Source organism: Phoca vitulina, unplaced genomic scaffold (genome assembly GCF_004348235.1).
Source record: "Phoca vitulina isolate PV1807 unplaced genomic scaffold, GSC_HSeal_1.0 scaffold8, whole genome shotgun sequence".
NCBI lineage: Eukaryota > Metazoa > Chordata > Mammalia > Carnivora > Phocidae > Phoca > Phoca vitulina.
Genome location: NW_022589711.1, coordinates 26,327,328 through 26,346,757, shown reverse-complemented (window position 1 = coordinate 26,346,757; position 19,430 = coordinate 26,327,328). Strand labels below are relative to the sequence as shown.

Genomic DNA, 19,430 nt, shown 5'->3' with positions numbered 1-19,430 from the left:
GTCAACTAAGTATAATCCTGGATCCATAAAAGAGTGGCCAGATGTTCCTGGGCACAGTCCCAAATCCTAAGTGAACCAGCAACCTTTAAAATCACACCTCAGAAACTCTTGTGCTTCAGATACAGCTTGTCCATCTAAAATCAAATTGCTACACTGTAACTAAATTGTCTCATCTTGTATATATGTTAAACCTTGAAAGCTCAAATCAAAGCATTCTACTAACCAACACTATGAACCTCTCAACAAAATAGCACTTTTTGTTTTGTTTTGTTTTGTTTTGTTTTGTTTTGGTCAGGCCTAGGATCCATAACACTTTCCTTCCTATCAGCACAGTGTACCTGATCTCTGCAACAGCTGATAGCCCTGACTCATAACCTGCATCTCTAAGGCGTCTGCCCACTGCTACAGGCAAAATCTAAGTAAAACACCTTTTATCATGTTAATCCCTTCCTCAAATCCTTTACTCTTGTAATTCAACTTTCGAGGGCCAGCATAATCTATCTGGCCTCACCCTACCTCTCACCATTCATTCCACTAATTTGCATTTGCTGGTTTTGAGTGAGGGATTGACAAAATGAAACTTGTGTTTTAGAAGGTTAAACTGCTCATATAACAAGGATGAATTGAATAGTAGAACAGTGGCAGGAAGGAGACTGTTGTAATAGTGGATGGTAACCTTTAACCTTAATGCTCAGGAGAGCATTATATACAAGTTTAGATAACACAAAGAGACGGGAAACTAGAACAATGTTTGTGGATAGTGCAATATATCTTGATAAAACAAGGGAGGTTTTCTAATTAGGATGAGAGCTTATATTTTAAAAAAGTAAATGTAATAATAACTTTGAAGTTTTAAAGTTTTAAAACGGCAAAGCTCTTAATGATGCAGACTGGCTGGGTCTGAGGACCCAGAGAGGGTCCCACAGGACCAGCCAACAGGATCCTTGGCTTGGTGTAGGAAAGAAATCAAGCATGAGCTGAGAGGAAGTGAGAGCAGAGTTTATTGAAGATACAGAGAGAGCAGGTACAGATGGAGCATCTGGGAGACTCAGAAAGGAAAGGAGCATGAGTCTCCTCTTTGCTTGGAGTCTGGGTTTTTACTGAGGACAGTGGTCAGGGGTACATGTCCTGTCAGCATCTAGGAACTGGTCAAAACAAGGGCAAGTACTCAGGTGTCCTCCAAAAGCCACTTATGCCCTGGAGCCAGGGGTCTTGGTGTCAAGGTGCCTGGAGTCAGTGGTCTTGGAAAACATTCATGATGACCTCGCCTAGTCACTCCTTAGATGTTATCTATTGTGCTGGAAGACGCCAAAGAAATCATTAACTCCTTGACAGTTACAAGGAGGACATACATTATTTTAAGCCCTGTGTAGGGCAGGGGTTCAGGTCCTAGCAAGAATATAAGCAGGAAATCTCATCTTGGGGCACCTGGGTGGCTCAGTTGCTAAGCGTCTGCCTTTGGCTCGGGTCATGATCCCAGGGTGCTGGGATCAAGCCCCGCATCGGGCTCCCTGTTCCATGGAAGCCTGCTTCTCCTTCTCCCACTCCCCCTGCTTGTGTTCCCTCTCTCGCTGTGTCTCTCTCTGTCAAATAAATAAAATCTTAAAAAAAAAAAAATTTCCCTGTGATTTATTTTTGGCCATCTCATACCCTTTAAAAATTTTTTACCTTTTCTTCCTTTCCAGTTGAAAGGATAATATCAAGCAGAAATATATAAAGTATATTGATCAGCTGAGGAATGCAAATATGTTAGCTTTTTCTTTTATAAAATTGTACTTTTAAAATTTTGAAATCACTAAGATTTTCATATTTAACCACAACACAAAGTCTATAATACAGAAGGAATATGAATAACAATCTCTTTAAACTGAAACACAAATTCCCAACAGGTGCCTGGTTGGCTCAGTCAGTAGAGCATGTGACTCTTAATGTCGGAGTTGTGAGTTCAAGCCCCAGTTGGGCATGGAGCCTACTCAAAATTTAAAAAAAAAAAGAGCTAGAAAAAAGAAAATGTTATGAAGAAAATCACAAATTCCTTTTCATCCCTTCAAATAAAATAATAAACTCAAAAGTCTACTTTATGTAGATATTCTCTACAAGGGGTTGGCAAACTATGCCCTATAAGCTGAATCCACTCTACCTCCTGCTTTTTTTTTTTTTTTTAAAGATTTTATTTATTCATCTGAAGCACAGAGATACATAGAGAGAGAGAGCATGAGCAGGGAGAGAGGCAGAGGGAGAGGGAGAAGCAGGCTCCTTGCTGAGCCAGGAGCCCGATGTGGGGCTCAATCCCAGGACCCTGGGATCATGACCTGAGCTGAAGGCAACCGCTTAACCATCTGAGCCACCCAGGCACCCCTACCTCCTGCTTTTGTACAGTCTACAGCTAATTACAGCTTTTACATTTTATGTGGCTGGAAAAAAAACAAAAGAATAGTAACATTTTATGACACATAAAATTATATGTGATTCAAATTTCAGTGTCCATAAATATTTTTCAAATACAGCCATACTTATTTACCTATTGTCTATGGCTGCATTTACAGAACAATAGAGTATTCGTAATTGAGACCATATGTGTCATTTTTACCACTTCAGATTGCTGCTACATACTACAAATCACCAAAACACATTTTTACTTGACACCATTTCAAGTGCCATGCATATCACCATACTGTGACATTTTATTATTTTTTATTACCAACATATACCTATCAAGCAAAACAAAAAAAAGAAAAAACTAGACTTAAAATATTCCATCTTTAAGATACAGTTAGATGTGGATTATTTTATCAAAATCACTGCAAAGCATTATGTTTATTATGCAATAACCATTATCTGTGCCTAAAGAATACAATATATATCTACCTTACCAGACTAACCAGGCATCACAATATTCCCAAATCACAGCAATCAATCAGGAAAGTTAGAAAAAGTTAATAGATATCTCATCATAGTAAAATTTCTTCAAAGAAAGAAAGAAAAAAGAAAGGAAGGCTGCTACCAAAGTGAGTTTTCAAGTGGCTCATTTATTAGCCAAGCAAGGAAAGTCATTTACTTTAAATGATGTTTGACTGCAGTCACTTAAGAAATGTATCCAGAAAAAATAAACTCGTTTAAGACCATTAGCCTTTAGGTAAGAACAGCTGCTTTAAGTGTTAAAGCTCTGTGAGCAGCATTGATAGTCACTTTAAATTATTTAGTGAAGGAAAATTATTTTTAATGTTTTCCATGGCTCTTAATAAATGGACAGCTGTTATTGATACAGTTTATTTGTGCCTGTTTATTCAGAAAGTCAATGTTTGAAATGACTGAAGAATAGCCTCTATGAATCGCCTGCATGAAACAGGTGAGAATATTTTTAAAGAAGTTGAGAAAACACTAACTGATTACACCTGAAGTGAAATCAGCTATGATGTGTTACAACTTACGTAAGTAGAAAAAGGCTCAGCTTAACAGATTTACAGCACTTGTGAAAATGTAAGGTGTTAAATTCTATGGTTATAACATCATTGTATTATCAGTCAACAGGTACTTTGTGGAAAACATTTGAATCTACCGGTGTTATTGAACCAGTAGTGTTAACAATAAACTTCATTTGTTCTCATGGACTTCATTTGCTGTCAGTCCATGAATTCTTGTCAGAATTAGCAGCTGAATATCTGATTTGCCCTACCACACAGCATTTGATAATGTTTTATTGTGATTTTCTAAAAGATTTATTTATTTATTTATTTATTTATTTATTTATTTATTTATTTATTTAAGAGAGAGCATGAGAGCACAAGCTGGGAGAGGTGCAGACGGAGAAGGGGAGAATCTCAAGCAGACTCCCTGCTAAGCACGGAGCCCAGTGGGGGGCTCAGTGTCACAAACCTGAGATCATGAGCTGAGCTGAAACCAAGAGTGGGATGCTCAAAGGACTGAGCCACCCAGGTGCCCCTATAGGATTTTTTTTTAAGCTCAGGGTCAAGACTGAAATTTTTCTAAATGAAAAGACCCCCCCCAACCACTACTATGGAACACTGACAGAAAGGCTTTAAAATTCGTTTTGTCTACCCTCCACCTCTCCCAAAAAGAATTTCATTTTTCTCTTTAGTAGAAAATGAAGTCATTTACTCTTTCTCTTTGTTTTACAAAAACTCATACTCAATACTGTGATTATATTTAAATTTCATCAATGAAAATATTGTAAAAATTTGTTTCTCATTATATAAATACCTACATAATGTCCTCAATCTTGCCTGTTAGCCCACAAAGCCTAAAATATTTACTATTTGCAGAACTCTGTTTTATTTTTTTTAATTATTATTCTATCCAGTATTTTTTTTTTAAGATTTTATTTATTTGACAGAGACACAGCGAGAGTGGGAACACAAGCAGGGGGAGTGGGAAAGGGAGAAGCAGGCTTACCGCCCAGCAGGGAGCCCGATGCGGGGCTCCACCCCAGGACCCTGGGATCATGACCTGAGCCAAAGGCAGAGGCTTAACGACTGAGCCACCGAGGTGCCCCAGACCTCTGTTTTAGATGAAGTAAAATCTGAGTAGGAAGTTAGCCAGTGGAAGGGAGGAAAAATTTCCAGCCAAAGAAAATAGCTTGAGTACATGAGTGAGAACCAACAGAATATATGAAAAATAATAAGCAGTTACTACATACACACTGAACGATACAAACACGATGTTCTGTTCCTCTTGCATTTTTGAGCCAATTGGTAATACCAGTTTCTTCCAGAAGATGGCTCCCTTTAATTATTTTCCAACACCTTATTATGGAAAAATTTCCAATATATAGAAAATTTGAAAGAATTCTACAGTGAGCACTCAATACATATTTATTTTCCTTTCTCTTAAAGTAAAATCTATATACAATGAAATGTGCAAATCTTAATGAACATTCCCTGAGGTGTTGTGGTTTTTTTTTTTTTTTTAAGACTTTATTTGAGTGGGGGAGAAGAGCAGAGGGAGAGGGACAAGCAGACTCAGTGCTGAGTGGGGAGCTGATGCAGGGTGGTGGTGGGGGGAGAGGGGCAGGAGGGTTTGATCCCACGACCCTGAGATCAGGACCTGAGACTTAATGAGCCACTTAGGCACCCTGGAACATTCCCTGAGTTTTGACAAACTGTGTAGTTAACCCAAAACCTAAACAGATATAGAACGTTACACAGAAAGTTCTCTTGTATACCTTCCCACTCAATCCTTCCCTTCCCACCCAGAAGCAACCACTCTTCTGATTTTTTCCCATCAAAAGTTAGTTTTGCGGGGCGCCTGGGTGGTTCAGTCGTTAAGCGCCTGCCTTCGGCTCAGGTCATGATCCCAGAGTCCTGGGATCAAGCCCCACATCGGGCTCCCTGCTGGGCGGGAAGCCTGCTTCTCCCTCTCCCACTCCCCCTGCTTGTATTCCCTCTCTCGCTGTGTCTCTCTCTGTCAAATAAATAAATAAAATCTTAAAAAAAAAAAAGTTTTGTATGATGTAGAACTTGATATATATAAAATCTTACAGTAAGGCATTTTTTTTGGTAAGGCTACTTCCACTTAGCATAATATTTTTGGTACTCATATGTTGATGTGTAAATCAAAAGTTCATTCCATTTTATTTCTGTGTAGTAGTCCATTGTATAAACATATATTATAGTTTGCTTATATGTTCACTTACTGATGGGGCTCTGCACTGTTTCCTGTTTTCCTGTATTTATTATGAATACAGCTGCTGTTCTTGTATAAAGTATTTAATTTTTTTTTTTAAGATTTATTTATTTGAGAGAGTGCACAGGAGTGGGGGGAGGAGCAGAGGAAAAGGGAGAGAATCTCAAGCAGACTTCCCACTGAACTTGAAGCCCAACTAGGGGCTTGATCCCATGACCCTGAGATCATGACCTAAGCAGAAGCCAAGAGCCAGATGCTTAACCAACTGAGCCACCTAGACGCCCCTATATTTTTAATTTTTTTTTTTTAAGATTTTATTTATTTATTTGACAGAGAGAGAGAGCACAAACAGGCAGAGCTGCAGGGAGAAGGAGAAGCAGACTCCCTGCTGAGCAGAAAGCCCAATGTGGGGCTTGATCCCAGGGCCCTGGAATCATGACCCAAGCTGAAGACAGATCTTAAGTGACTAAGCCACCCAGGCACCCCTGTATTTTTAAAGTTTTATTTATTTAAGTAATCTCTATACCCAATGTGGGGCTCAAACTCATGACCCTGAGATCAAGAGTCATGGGCTCTTCCAACTGAGCAGGTGCCCCTAAAGTATTTTTTTACTTAAAAACTTTTTTAAATTACAGAATAATACAAATGGTGCTTACCCTTCCTATTTTCCAGGATTGAATTGTGGGACTTAAATCTCTCTATCCCAAAGCACATTATAATTGTTTGAAACTTTTTATTAGGGAAAAGTATTTAAAAGAGTCAGGCGCCTGGGTGCCCCATGTAGGGCTCCCTGCTCAGCGGGGAGTCTGCTCCTCCCTCTGCCTGCAGCTCCCCCAGCTTGTGCTCTCTCTCTGATAGATAAATAAAATCTTAAATAAGTAAATAAATAATAAAAAATAATAAAAGAGTACATAACAATGTACAGACTATTTTAATGAACTCTCCTACCCAACACCAGCTTCAACTCTTATCCAGTCCCTGGTCATTTTTTCATCCATGCCCTTACCCACTGGCTGCTCTCTCATTTTAAAACAAATCCCAACCATCATGCTATTTCATCTATAAATATTTAGTATGTATCTCGAAATATAAGAACACTTTTTTTTTTAAGATTTTATTTACTTATTTGACAGAGAGAGACACAGCGAGAGAGGGAACACGAGCAGGGGGAGTGGGAGAGGGAGAAGCAGGCTTCCCGCTGAGCAGGGAGCCCGATGTGGGGCTCGATCCCAGCACTCTGGGATCACGACCTGAGCCGAAGGCAGACGCTTAACGACTGAGCCACCCAGGCGCCCCAACAACACTTTTCTAAAAAATTAAACATGATCACAGTAAAATTAGAACACCTAAAGGATTAACAGTACATTTTAATATCATCAAAAATCAAATCGGGGGCGCCTGGGTGACTCAGTCGTTAAGCGTCTGCCTTTGGCTCAGATCATGATCCCAGGGTGCTGGGATCGAGCCCCGCATTGAGCTCCTGCTCAGCAGGAAGCCTGCTTCTCCCTCTCCCACTCCCCCTACTTGTGTTCCTTCTCTTGCTGTGTCTCTCTCTGTCAAATAAATAAATAAAATCTTTAAAAAAAAAAAATCCAATCAGTATTCAAATTACCCCCAAGGTCTGTCTAGCGTGTTTGTTCAAATCAGGCCTCAAATAAGACCCATACATTGCAATTGGTTGAAGAAGTTCTTAAATTTCTTTTAATCTAGGCGCCTAGGTGGCTCAGTCGGTTAAGTGTCTGCCTTCAGCTCAGGTCATGATCCCAGAGTCCTGGGATCGAGTCCTGCATCGGGCTCCCTGGGAGCCTGCTTCTCCCTCTCTCTGTCTCTTATGAATAAATAAATAAAATCTTTAAAGAAAAATTCAAGTTGTGGGGCGCCTGTGTGGTTCAGTCGTTAAGCGTCTGCCTTCGGCTCAGGTCGCGATCCCAGGACCCTGGGATGGAGCCCCGCATCGGGCTCCCTGCTCGGCGGGAGGCCTGCGTCTCCCTCTCCCACTCCCCCTGCTGTGTTGCCTCTCTCGCTGTGTCTCTCTCTGTCAAATAAATAAATAAAATCTTTTTTTTTAAAGATTTTATTTATTTGTCAAATAAAATCTTTTTTTGAAGATGTTATTTATTTGTCAAATAAATAAATAAAATCTTTTTTAAAATTTAAAAGAATTTATTTTATTTATTTGTCAAATAAATAAATAAAATCTTTTTTTTTTAAGATTTTATTTATTTGACAGAGAGAGACACAGCGAGAGAGGGAAAACAAGCAGGGGGAGTGGGAGAGGGAGAAGCAGGCCTCCCGCCGAGCAGGGACCCCGATGCGGGGCTCCATCCCAGGGTCCCGGGATCCCGACCTGAGCCGAAGGCAGACGCTTAACGACTGAGCCACCCAGGCGCCCCAATAAATAAAATCTTTTTTTTTTTTTTTTAAAGATTTTATTTATTTTTGACAGAGAGAGAGTGTACAAGCAGGGGAAGCAACAGGCAGAGGGAGAGGGAGAAGCAGGCCCCCCGCGGAGCAGGGAGCCCGATGCGGGGCTCGATCCCAGGACCCTGGGATCATGACCTGAACCGAAGGCAGACGCCCAACGACTGAGCCACCCAGGCGCCCCCTAAATAAAATCTTAAAAAAAAAAAAATTCAAGTTGTGCAACCAATGCAGCCGCACAGGGCCTAACACTCAGGAGCATCCCACACCTGGGGTTTAATACCCTGCATTTGCTGTTTCGGATAGCCATAATGGTATCTTTTGAATCTGTGTTCTGTAAGTGAAGTACAATGGGAATAATAGCGCATGTGCCTGGGGCTTGAAGCCTCAGCTCACAGGCGGTCCACTTCCCGCTGCTTCCTCACTTTCTAGGGATGGGTTTGGAGAGTGGCTGGTTCTGCAGTTTGCTGCCGCGCATTCCGCAAGCAGCTTGATGCCCACCCCCATCCAGGACCCAGGTACATAACACATCCCAGGGGATCGCCCATTCTCTGTGGGTTAGGCCAGGAATACAGTGTAAGGAGATGGCCAGATTGACAGCGCCTCCCTCACCACCACCCCCAGGGTGGGGGTGGGGGGGGCATAACACGTTGGTCCAGAACCTCACAGTAGGGGCAACCCAAGAGATGGCTGGGCCTCGTGTGTTCCAGTACATGCATCAAGTCACAAGGCAGGTCCCTGGGCACCTGTGAGGGGCTGCACATCCCTAGCAAATGTCCTTGCCTAAGGGAGCATGACATTAAACAGCAAATGAAAAAACACCATAAAACGTCAAGAGATAGATTACTGAAGAAAGGAAACAGCTTAATATTTTATACCTTTATCCTGCTATTTGAAAAAGGGGGTCCCACTTTCATTTTACACTGGGTCCTGAAAATTATTTGTGCAGGTAGTCCTATCCATAGGCTCTAATTTCTCTTTTCCTTTCAATTCACGTATTGTTGAAGAAGTTAAGTCATCCTGCAGATGCCAGTTGCATCCCTGTGGAATTGTTTCACATGTTTCTGTCCCCTATATATCATATAATTGGTAGTTAGATATATGAAGACTTGATTAGATTTAGATTTCAAAGTATACTTCATAATTATTAATTTTAATAATTCTTCATAATTTTATTTTTTTAAGTAATCTCTACACCCAATGTGGGGCTCAAACTCATGACCCCAAGATCAAGAGTCACATGTTCTACCAACTGAACCAGCTAGGTATCCCATTAATGCTTCATAATTTTAAAGAAAGCTTCATAGTTTTTAATGCCATATAGTTTTTAAACCTAGTCATTTTCTAATCTAGTTACTAGGCATTCCTTTCAAAGCCTTCCCTGAAGTCAATGCCTGAAAGTCTTCGGATTAACCAGCCTTCCAGGAACTATGGTGGTAGATTCTAAAAAGGCACATCCCTCCCACACCTGAGAAGAGAATGCTATGGGCAGAAACACTAAAAAGGGGGCTGAGTCACTCCAAAGGCATTCATGTTTACAGTCCTGTCATTGTCTTACTGGAACTTTATGTGGCTTTTAGCACTGTCAAAACTCTTCCATAGGCTTCTCTGAAGTGACTATCATGGACTCTATTTCCTTTGACCTCATCTGCTCAGCCTCCTTCAGATGATTTTCCCTCCATTCCCTTGTCCCTTAAATACTGGTATTTCTGGATTCTTTTTTGCTGATTCACTCTAGTCACTCTTTCTGGGGGTGGTAGACACAGAGATGCAATATCCAGATCCCTCTTCAAGCAAGAGCTTGCTGCCAAACAGTGGACATTGATCATTGTCACTGGCATCCCCACCTATCAGTAGGATCTGGCTCAGCTACTGAGAACCACCTTACTTGGGTCATGATCTCTCTGGGGCAACACACATCTGGTGATAAGGTGGGAGTATAAATGGGTTGATTATTTGGCCAAACATGGAATACTCTGACAGGCAATAATTGTTCCAGAGCTCCTGCTGGGGATAACTGAGGTTTAGTTGGGCCAGTAATTTATTTAACTTCTGCCTCATATTGCTTTCTCCCCTCTCCTTTCACAGGACTTGATCCCTAATAAACATCTTGCATCCTAAACGCAGTCTCAGGAAATGCTTCCAAAGAAGTCAGCCTGTAACACTAGGTGATATCATCACACATATTCTATCACCTATATGTCCATTACTCTTAAAATATATCCTATTCCAAACACTCCTTTGAACTTGTTTAACTTCCTAAAACATACCACCACCTTAATGTACTATAGGCATCTGGAGCCCTGACTTTGCAAAATTGGCCCTTTCCCCCACAAACATGCTCCTTTCTCTTATCTGTCCTTTTGACAAATGATATCATTATTCACTAAGTTCTCATCTTCACAATTTCCTTACCTCCTCTATTAACTATCCATTGCTACGTCAACAAAGTATTCCTAAACATAGTAGTTTAAAACAACAAACATTTGTGATCTCACAGTTTCTATGGGATAGGAATTCAAGAGGGTTTATCTGAGTGGAAACAGAAGAGCAAGGAACATGTTCTGCCACTGAGCTTCCAGAGTCTAGAGCAAGGATATGTTGATTTCAGCCCAATGTTATTCATTTTAGACTTCTGGCCTGCAGAACCAAAAGAATGTATTTCTGAACTTTTAAGCTACCAAGTGTGTAGTAATTTGTTACAGCGACCACAAAAAACTAACAGCAAGTAAGTATATGTAAAAGATGAAGATGCAATGAACAGAAGAATGCTCTGTTCTCAGGAGCTATAGGAGGCTGAGAAGAAGGCCAACTTTGGTTCAGTATTGCTCCATAAGAAAATAAATGAGAAGGAAGGACAGCTGAGCCTTTTTCCTATAAAAAAGAAGGTAATGGGGTGCCTGGGTGGCTCAACTGCTTAAGTGTCCAACTCTTGGTCTCAGCTCAGGTCTTGAGCTCAGGGTTGTAAGTTCAAGCCCTGCATTAGGCTCCAAATAAAAAAATAAAAGAGAATGTAAGGATAAAGTCACCAAAAATTTATGGATGGTGTTGGAAGCTGTGTCTTATAACACTATATAAAATACTTTTAGGGTCTTCTGTATACCTTCTTCTTATTCTAAGAGTATTTGAGCACAATTTAAGGTGTGATACACACAATGTGTTACAAAGAACCCTGAGAGGCCAGCTCAAGAATGCCCTCTAAGAAAGAGTAAAAGAGCTAAATCTCTAAGATCTGGTTTTCTGCTTTTCCTCCACAGAGCTACTCAGGCCAAACTTAATTTTGAAGACCAATAAAATAAAATCTTCCTAAAATGCTTGGGAAGGTACTATAAATTCTGGGGTTCTGTGTACCAAATTCCTGCTTATAAATCTTCGCTCCATCCTCTACTCATATCCAGCTGTGCCTTGGAGCCTGTAGAAGCCAGGTGGTTTTCTTCTCTTTCTTTTTTTCTTTAATGATCAAACATTAATCAGCAGTGATTTAAAACCAAGAGAACTATACAGAGTGTCAGAGTTGACTAAGTTCACCAAGCCATGGAAGCCTGAGGCATCCATTTGCCTATAGTCTATTTAGACAATGTCTTCCAAGTATACCAGATATTCTGAAAAGCTGGTCAGAGTTGGTCAGACTGTCAAATTCCTCCTCTTTGCTTTTCAATTCCATGCTGATCTCTATCAATTCTTTTTTTTTTATTTATTTTATTTTTCACCCAAGGTGGAGTTCAAACTCACAATCCTAAGATCAAGAGTAGCATGCTCCACTGACTGAGCCAGCCAGGCGCCCATTAACTCATTCCTGAGACTGGTTCCAACATAACTGTACAGCTTTCTTAGCATCACTCAGCCACGTTATCAGACTTTACAAATCTTTTCAACTACCTACTAAAAGATCCTTTTTAACGATTTTTTTTTAATTTATTTATTTGACAGCGAGCACAAGTAGGGAGCAGCAGGCAGAGGCAGAGGGAGAAGCAGGCTCCCCACCCAGCAGGGAGCCCCATGCGGGACTCGATTCTGTGATTCCAGGATCATGACCTGAGCCGAAGGCAGAGCTTTAACGACTGAGCCACCCAGGCGCCCTAAGTGAGCAGTTTATATAGGCAGCATTAATCAATCATTACATTTTGTTTCCTAGTCAAACATGCCAACACACAATTCAAGGATTATCTCTTGCCACTTCCCAACATATGCTAGTTTCTAGCGTTACATAAGGGCTCAAGCGATTGAAGCATTGGCCCTCCCAGTGGGCTTGGCCAGAGCTCCCTTTCCCAAACCTACAGACAAAAGCTTTGCCCTTCTCTGTGCAACCACCCGCCCCTGGCTGCAATAAGCTAGAAGTTGAAACCTAGCTCTTCCCAGACAGGCAGTTGTCATTTTGCAGTGCTTCAGCGATTACTTAATAGGGATTTTGTAAACTGAATAATGTATGTAAATGATTTAGCGTAATTCCTGGCACAGAAAGAGAACTCAATGAACGTTAATCATAATTAATGTAAGGCGCCGTCATGGACAATTCGATTAGCAAGGCGTGGGAGACAGTTCAGATGTCATTACTATTTTCCAAAGGTGAAACGATTAAAATTTAATTTTGCTGGTTGAGGAAATGGGCCAACACGGAAAGCAAAATGTGACTTTAAGTTTTACCTGTGGGTATTGTCTGTAGGTCACTAAACTACATAGAGTTCACATTCTGTGCAGCAGGACGATGGCTCTAGGACACTTGACCGCGGGAGCAAGAAGGACTCAGAAAACAACCACTCGCCTGCCTAAGCTACAGTCAACTTTTCTCTCGCTCCCAGAACTGGCTCCTCCTCCAGAGGAAGGAGGCCGCCGTGATAGACGTCATCACCGAGCGCCGGGGTTAGAGAAGGGAATTGGGGGAGGAGATTGCCCTACTGCCTTATAAGGCTTCTTCCCATGATTCTCTCTTTCTCTTCACCATCTTTCCTTCTTCTCGGCTACCGCCGCTATGAAGTGAGCAAGAGCCCTAGTCCCCAATCCGTTTCCATCTTCGGGCACAGCACCTCTTCCGCGGCCTGGGCTTGGCTTCTCCTTGCCGCAGACACCCTCCCTAATGGGCTTTCGCTTTTTGTTACAGGGTCGAGCTGTGCAGTTTCAGTGGGTACAAGATTTACCCCGGACATGGCAGGCGCTACGCCAGGACCGACGGGAAGGTGAAAGGCCGCGTCGCCCAAACTCAGCTTGTGCTCTTACGAGGAGAGACCGGTCTAATTCGGTCTAAGCGTGTTCATTTACCGCATCGTTCTTGGTCCCTGCAAGGCTTGTTTCGGGGACCGTGTGTGCAATGGTTGTTAGGATCAGAAGCCTCTAAGTGAACCGCTCTTGAGGTTTGATCTAGTGTGAGTCAGGTCGGAAATGAGGAGTTTGGGTAACTCAGATGTCCCGGGAAATGGACCACCGAAGTATCTGGCCGTTTTATGGGCACTAGATCCTCTTAATCCCGGTAGGGACCGGAGCTAGATGCCTCCTGGAATTTTATACCCCGCCCTTCCCTGCGCTGTGAGCTGAGGTTTCCCTGCTTTCTCTGTAAGACAGGACAAACCTCAGAGGCCTTGGTGGTGCCACCCAGTTCCCTGCCAGTTGTGTGACACGAGCCTGTTGGTCTCTGGACCCAATGAGGGGAGAGAACTAGAGTACTAAGAGATCCAGCTCAGCCTCCTGCGTTGAGTAGGTGACTACTTTGAACTCGCTTCTACAGGTTTTCCAGTTTCTTAACGCAAAATGCGAATCCGCATTCCTTTCCAAGAGGAATCCTCGGCAGATAAACTGGACTGTCCTCTACAGAAGAAAGCACAAAAAGGGACAGTCGGTAAGTAAAACGCAGTTTGATCTTGTGGGGCTCTTAAGTTTAAACTGAGCATCAGTTGCTGCTCTGTAAAATTGTAAATGAGACAGTCTGTGTAAGCGCTCTTAAGCTGTAAAGCATCAGTGAAGTGAAAATGACTGATACGTCTCCTTATACATCTTGAAGTGAAAATGACTGGTAAGTCTCATACATCTTAGGCTCGGCTCACAGGAATGTCGGGTTGAACTTTGAAAGCATCCCCTTGCCAGAGTTCGATAAATTATACTATGCACACTTGAGTTATAAGGCACTGTGGAAGTAATTAAGGGGTTCCGGTGGGTAGAAATTAATAGCATGGTAACTTGGTTTTGAGTGTGTTTATAGGATTAGTCCTAAGGGATATCAGTGGAATCTTACAGCATACTAGTTCTCAAGACTGAATGTTTTTTGAAGCGCTCTTTAGCTTGATGGAGATTTTTGAGGAAAGGTTTTAGTGCCATGGCAGTAGGATTCGTATTCAGGAGGCTTGGAATATTTTAGTGAACACCTGGGTGAAAGACATCACTAGGTGTTGCGAGAGTTCAGAGGAAGGGAACATTTATTTCTGACTTAAAAGTAGATTTGGCACACCCATTGGATAGTCCTTTATCCAAAAACGGGGTGGGGGGATTACCAGTGTTACGAGGATGTGGAGAAATTAGAACCTTTGTGCATTGCTGAATGTGAGATGCTACAAGCACTGTGGAAATGGTTTCACAGTTTCTCAAAAAGTTAAATGCAACTATATCCAGCAACTCCACTTCTAGGAATATACCCAAGAAAACTGTAAACAGGAACTTAACACAGATAATTTCTATGCTCATGTTCATAGCACTGTTACTCACAATAGCCAAAAGATGAAAATGGCCCATAAGTGAGTGAATAGATAACAAGATGTTACATACATACGATGGAATATTACTCGGCTTTAAAAAGCTGGTAACTAGCCAATATGGATGAACCTTGAAGACATTATGCTAAATGAAATAAGCCAGACACAGAAGTACAAATATTACATGATTCCATCTTTATGGGGTACCTATAGTGGCAAATTCATAGAGACAAAGTAGAGGTTATCATAGGCTGGGCAGGGGAAGGGAGGAATGGTGGGGGGTTGTTATTTAATGGATGTGGAGTTCGGAATGATGAAAAAGTTACAAAGATGGATAGTGGTGGTAGTTGCACACAACATTGTGAATGTACTTAATGCCACTGAGTTATACACTTAATAAATGCTTTAAGATGGCTAATGTTACGTATCTTTTATTAGCAAAAGTTGGAATTGTACTGTCTTGATCCTGGACATTCTCTACTACTTAGTAGCTTTCCTGTCATAAATCATTTTCCAATTGACTATTTCTTCCATTGACAGTACTTTAGGTAAAAATAAAATAGGTGAGTTGAGATTTGATAATTTTTTTTTCCAGGAGTAAATTGTTTACTATAAAGTCTTATTGAAATCACTTTTGAAGTGGGGCGCCTAGGTGGCTCAGTGGGTTAAGCGTCCACCTCCTGGTTCCCGCTCAGGTCATGGTCTCATGGTTGTGGAATTGAGCCCTACTGGGCTCCGAGCACAGACCCTGCTTCGGATTCTCCCTCCCTCCCCCTCTGCCACACACGTGCCCCCTCCCCTTTCTCTCAAATTTTTTTTAAATCACTTTTGAAGTACCATCTTCAAAAAGTTTGACTTTTGTCTTTTTAAAGTAGTAAAAAATGGCCAGGATTTGTGAGAGAATGTAACCAATCTATAATTGGAAAATTACTGCCTATTGCAGTATTTTACATATATTCTTTATATCTTTTCAAATGATTGCATGAATTATTTTTGTTGAATATTGCTATGATCTGAATGTATACCCCCAAAATTGAGATGGTGCAATCTAACCCCCAAAGTGATGATATTAAGAGGTGTGACCTTTGGGAGGCTCTGCCCTCAGGAATGGGAATAGTGTCCTTATTAAAAAAATGCTGTTTATCAGGTGCTCGGTCTGGTATTTTGTTGTAGCAGCCTAAGTGCACCAAGACAAATAAATAAAATCTTAAGATTGTGTTTCCCATGTTCATGAAGCAAGGTTTATAAGTACACTCCCATCTTTTTGTTTTGTAGGAAGAAATTCAAAAGAAAAGAACCCGCCGTGCAGTTAAATTCCAGAGGGCCATCACTGGTGCATCTCTTGCTGATATAATGGCCAAGAGGAATCAGAAACCTGAAGTTAGGAAGGCACAACGAGAACAGGCCATCAGGTGAGGAAGCCTTCATTACGAGCATTTCAGCTGTTGGGATGGATTATGTTGTTTGCATTTATAGGTATAGGAATCTAATTTGATGTTATTTTGTGTTTTGATACTTGCGTCTATAAAGAAATTGCCAATCATAAATATTGAAGTTTAATAATGCAGAAGTTTATAATATACTATATACTTAATGATTTGTTGAAATTCTGTATGCAGTTAAAGCTACTGCACAATTTCAAATCTATTTGTTAAGCTGACTTGGTGGTTAATGACATTTACTGACAAACCCTTTGGATTTATACAAATAATTGCAATGGGGAAGGAATAGATAATTCTTTCCCAAAACACTCTAGCTCCTTGTTACTAAACTGCGCTCTTAAGGAGTAAAACACTTTGCCTTAAGTTATTTTTAACTCCACAGGGCTGCCAAGGAAGCAAAAAAGGCTAAGCAAGCATCTAAAAAGACAGCCATGGCTGCTGCTAAGGTAATTGTGAGATTGTCTTGGATTTCTTATTTAAAATAACAGGAGGGGCCCTGGCTGGCTTACTCGTTAGAGTATGTGACTCTGGATCTTGGGATTGTGAGCTCAAGCTCAAGTTGGGTGTAGAGATTACTTAAAAAATAGATTAATAAAAGGAAAATTTATTTTTAATCCAAATGGTTAATTTGGTTAATGAAAGTTTCAAGTTTTTAAGAAATTTAGTGCAAGGCTCCAATGAAAATGATGTTCATAACTGGTTTCTGGGTGTGTGATTTCAGAGGTCCCTCTGCCAGACAAAAATTGGGAAAGGAGAAAATAAAGGTGGCTTTTGTTTTTAAAGTTTATTTTGAAAAGTTTTCAATAATAGTACAGAGTTTGCCCAGGTTTTCTCAGTGTTACCAGTTTAGATAACCATAGTAAAATTTCAAAGCCATTGATCTCAGGTGACTAATAATGTCCTTTTTCTGTTCTAAGGATACAATTCAGGATCCCACACTGCATTTAGTTGTGTCTCCTCACTTAACCCCCGCTCCATTCTATGACGATATCTTTGTCTTTCATTTACATATATAGAAGTGGACTTTAAACTTCTCGGGGAGGGTAACTTTTAAGAAAAATATTAGGAATGTAGTTAAATAATGGAAAACCTAGAATACACAGAGAATCTGGACATGAGAAAGAGGTGATTTAAAAAGTTGCATGGAATAATGCCACATAACATGTTATCTTTTTATAGGCTCCCACGAAGGCAGCACCTAAGCAAAAGATTGTGAAGCCTGTGAAGGTTTCTGCACCCCGAGTTGGCGGAAAACGCTAAGTTGGTGGATCAGATTTTTAAATAAATATCTGACTATAACTAGATTGTGGTGGTGGTTTTTATTCTCAAAACACAACATTGGGCCTACATGTAATAGCTGAACTAAATCTTTTTAATGAATTATTTTCTTGGTGAGTTACCCTTTTCCATGGTAGACACATTTTGTATTGGGCTTGCCTTTTGTTCACTGGTACTTCACCTCTTACCATTAGTTGATAGCTGAGTTAAAAGTGCTTAAAACTTCAACTGTACTATTAATCTCCTCTTGCTTACAGAAAATAAGCTTAAATGAAGAGTACAACTTCATTAGCACCTGAGTAGAATATTTGCTTACAAATTTCCAAGATAGTTTGTTGAGCTGAAAATTAGAACCATAGTTAAAATTGCAAAAAAACAGTAGCCTGATGTTCAAGAAAGACTTGTGTGTAAAATATGATAAGGAAGAGTAATAATTTATGCTAAGAATAGGCTTGCACTGGGGTGCCTGCATGGCTCAGTCAGTTAAGCAGTTAAGTGTCTGCCTTTGGCTCAGGTCAAGGGATTGAGCCCTGCACTGGGCTCCCTGCTCAGCGGGGAGCCTGCTTCTGCCCCTCCCCCCCATGTCCCCGCTTGCTGTGCTTGTGCTCTCTCTCGAATAAATACATAGATAATTTTTTAAAGATTTTATTTATTTATTCGAGAGAGAGCACATGAGAGGGGGGAGGGTCAGAGGGAGAAGCAGACTCCCTGCTGAGCAGGGAGCCCAATGCAGGACTCGATCCTGGGACTCCAAGATCATGACCTGAACCGAAGGCAGTCGCTTAACTGAGCCACCCAGGTGCCCAGTATATAGAAAATTAAAAAAAAAAAAGACTAGGCTTGCACTTTGTTGAAAGTAGATCATCTTGTGTACCACGCTGCCAAGTTGGAAGACAACAGTGAACAAGCCACATCCTCATTTGAGAAACATGTTTTTACACATAGAATACTTAGGTGAAGGTAAAAATCACACATCCCACACCCTCCACACACACACACCTACATTCTATCCAAGGTGATGGAACTAATTGTTCTGTCTAGGTGATGTTAAATTCAGGCATTGTACTAGGTGTTGGGAATAAATAGAATAGTCCTTTTGGGGGACTTGAAAACTAAAAATATTTGTAAAATCAATTTTAAAAATATGCAAGATATATTGGCTCTTGCTTAGAAACTAAGATCTTTTGTGGTGTTTTATGAAATTACAGGGAAAAAAAACCATTAGCTATGAACGAGGAAAGCTTAACCAATCAAAATACCCAACTTGAATTCAGAGCTATAGATTTCTAAATTTTGGACACAAAATCTTATTTAAATAAGTGCTTTTCTGATTTACACATCTTAATAAAATGAAACTGCCAATTCTGATTACCTTTGATTACTGGGTAGCCTGCTGTCCAGCAGGAGCTAGTAAAACCCAAATACCTGGTTCTGGGAGGATGGCAACTCTTAGCTTTTAGACCAATTAGCCACCTGTAAAACCTTTTTCTTTGTATTGGCCCAAAGGCACAGAGGCGAATCCAAGTATGGTGGGCTTCTCAGCGCTTTCACAGGGATTTTTTGGCAGAAACTGAATTGGGTGTAGGATTTATTTTTCAGTTTTTCTTCTCCACTTCCACGACTTGTTAAATTTTTATTTAAATCTATTTTTTAAATTTAAAGGGAGTCGATTTCACAGCTGAAGAGTGATGGTGCTGACCCAGCACACAGTTCTTGAGTTGATTTGGATAGCTGCTTTGGGTGCCCCACCCCAAGGACGGGAGGGGCGCAGTGCATTTCCACCTTCTAATTCCTCCTCCATTCCCCTCTGTCTCAGTCTATGGATTGAGTGACCCTAAGTAAATCCCAGGTCTATTGGTTCTGTCTTTCCTCTGCGTCTGGGAGCTCACGTACCTACAGCCAGAGTCATTCAAGGATGCTGCCTCAAGTATCTAGACCATCTGTTAATTTCTGCAACCCCCACCCACAA

General features: G+C 40.9%; 2 protein-coding genes across 3 annotated transcripts in view; one reads left to right on the top strand and one right to left on the bottom strand.

The window, feature by feature from the left end:
- CEP97 (centrosomal protein 97) overlaps positions 1-19,430 on the bottom strand; it is a 50,289-nt gene that overhangs the window by 30,219 nt on the left and 640 nt on the right. Inside the window, exon 1 of one of the 2 annotated variants that reach the window (XM_032406442.1) lies at positions 12,709-12,860. The exons of the other annotated variant lie outside the window; for it this stretch is intronic. The gene's annotated coding sequence lies outside the window, so the exon portion shown is untranslated. Of the gene's footprint in view, positions 1-12,708; positions 12,861-19,430 lie in introns of those variants that run through there. 2 annotated transcript variants of the gene reach the window in all.
- RPL24 (ribosomal protein L24) lies at positions 12,930-17,487 on the top strand. Its single transcript, XM_032406444.1, has 6 exons — positions 12,930-13,038; positions 13,163-13,238; positions 13,784-13,894; positions 16,017-16,153; positions 16,566-16,629; positions 17,363-17,487. Exons 1-6 carry the CDS (start codon positions 13,034-13,036, stop codon positions 17,441-17,443), a joined length of 474 nt encoding a protein of 157 aa, XP_032262335.1. The 5' UTR covers positions 12,930-13,033; the 3' UTR covers positions 17,444-17,487.

Bases quoted from the DNA above. Each gene is read 5' to 3' on its own strand.
- RPL24 (XM_032406444.1), top strand. The intron at 13,239-13,783 runs GTGAAAGGCCGC...TCGCTTCTACAG, and splicing joins ACGCCAGGACCGACGGGAAG to GTTTTCCAGTTTCTTAACGC. The intron at 16,630-17,362 runs GTAATTGTGAGA...ATCTTTTTATAG, and splicing joins CAGCCATGGCTGCTGCTAAG to GCTCCCACGAAGGCAGCACC.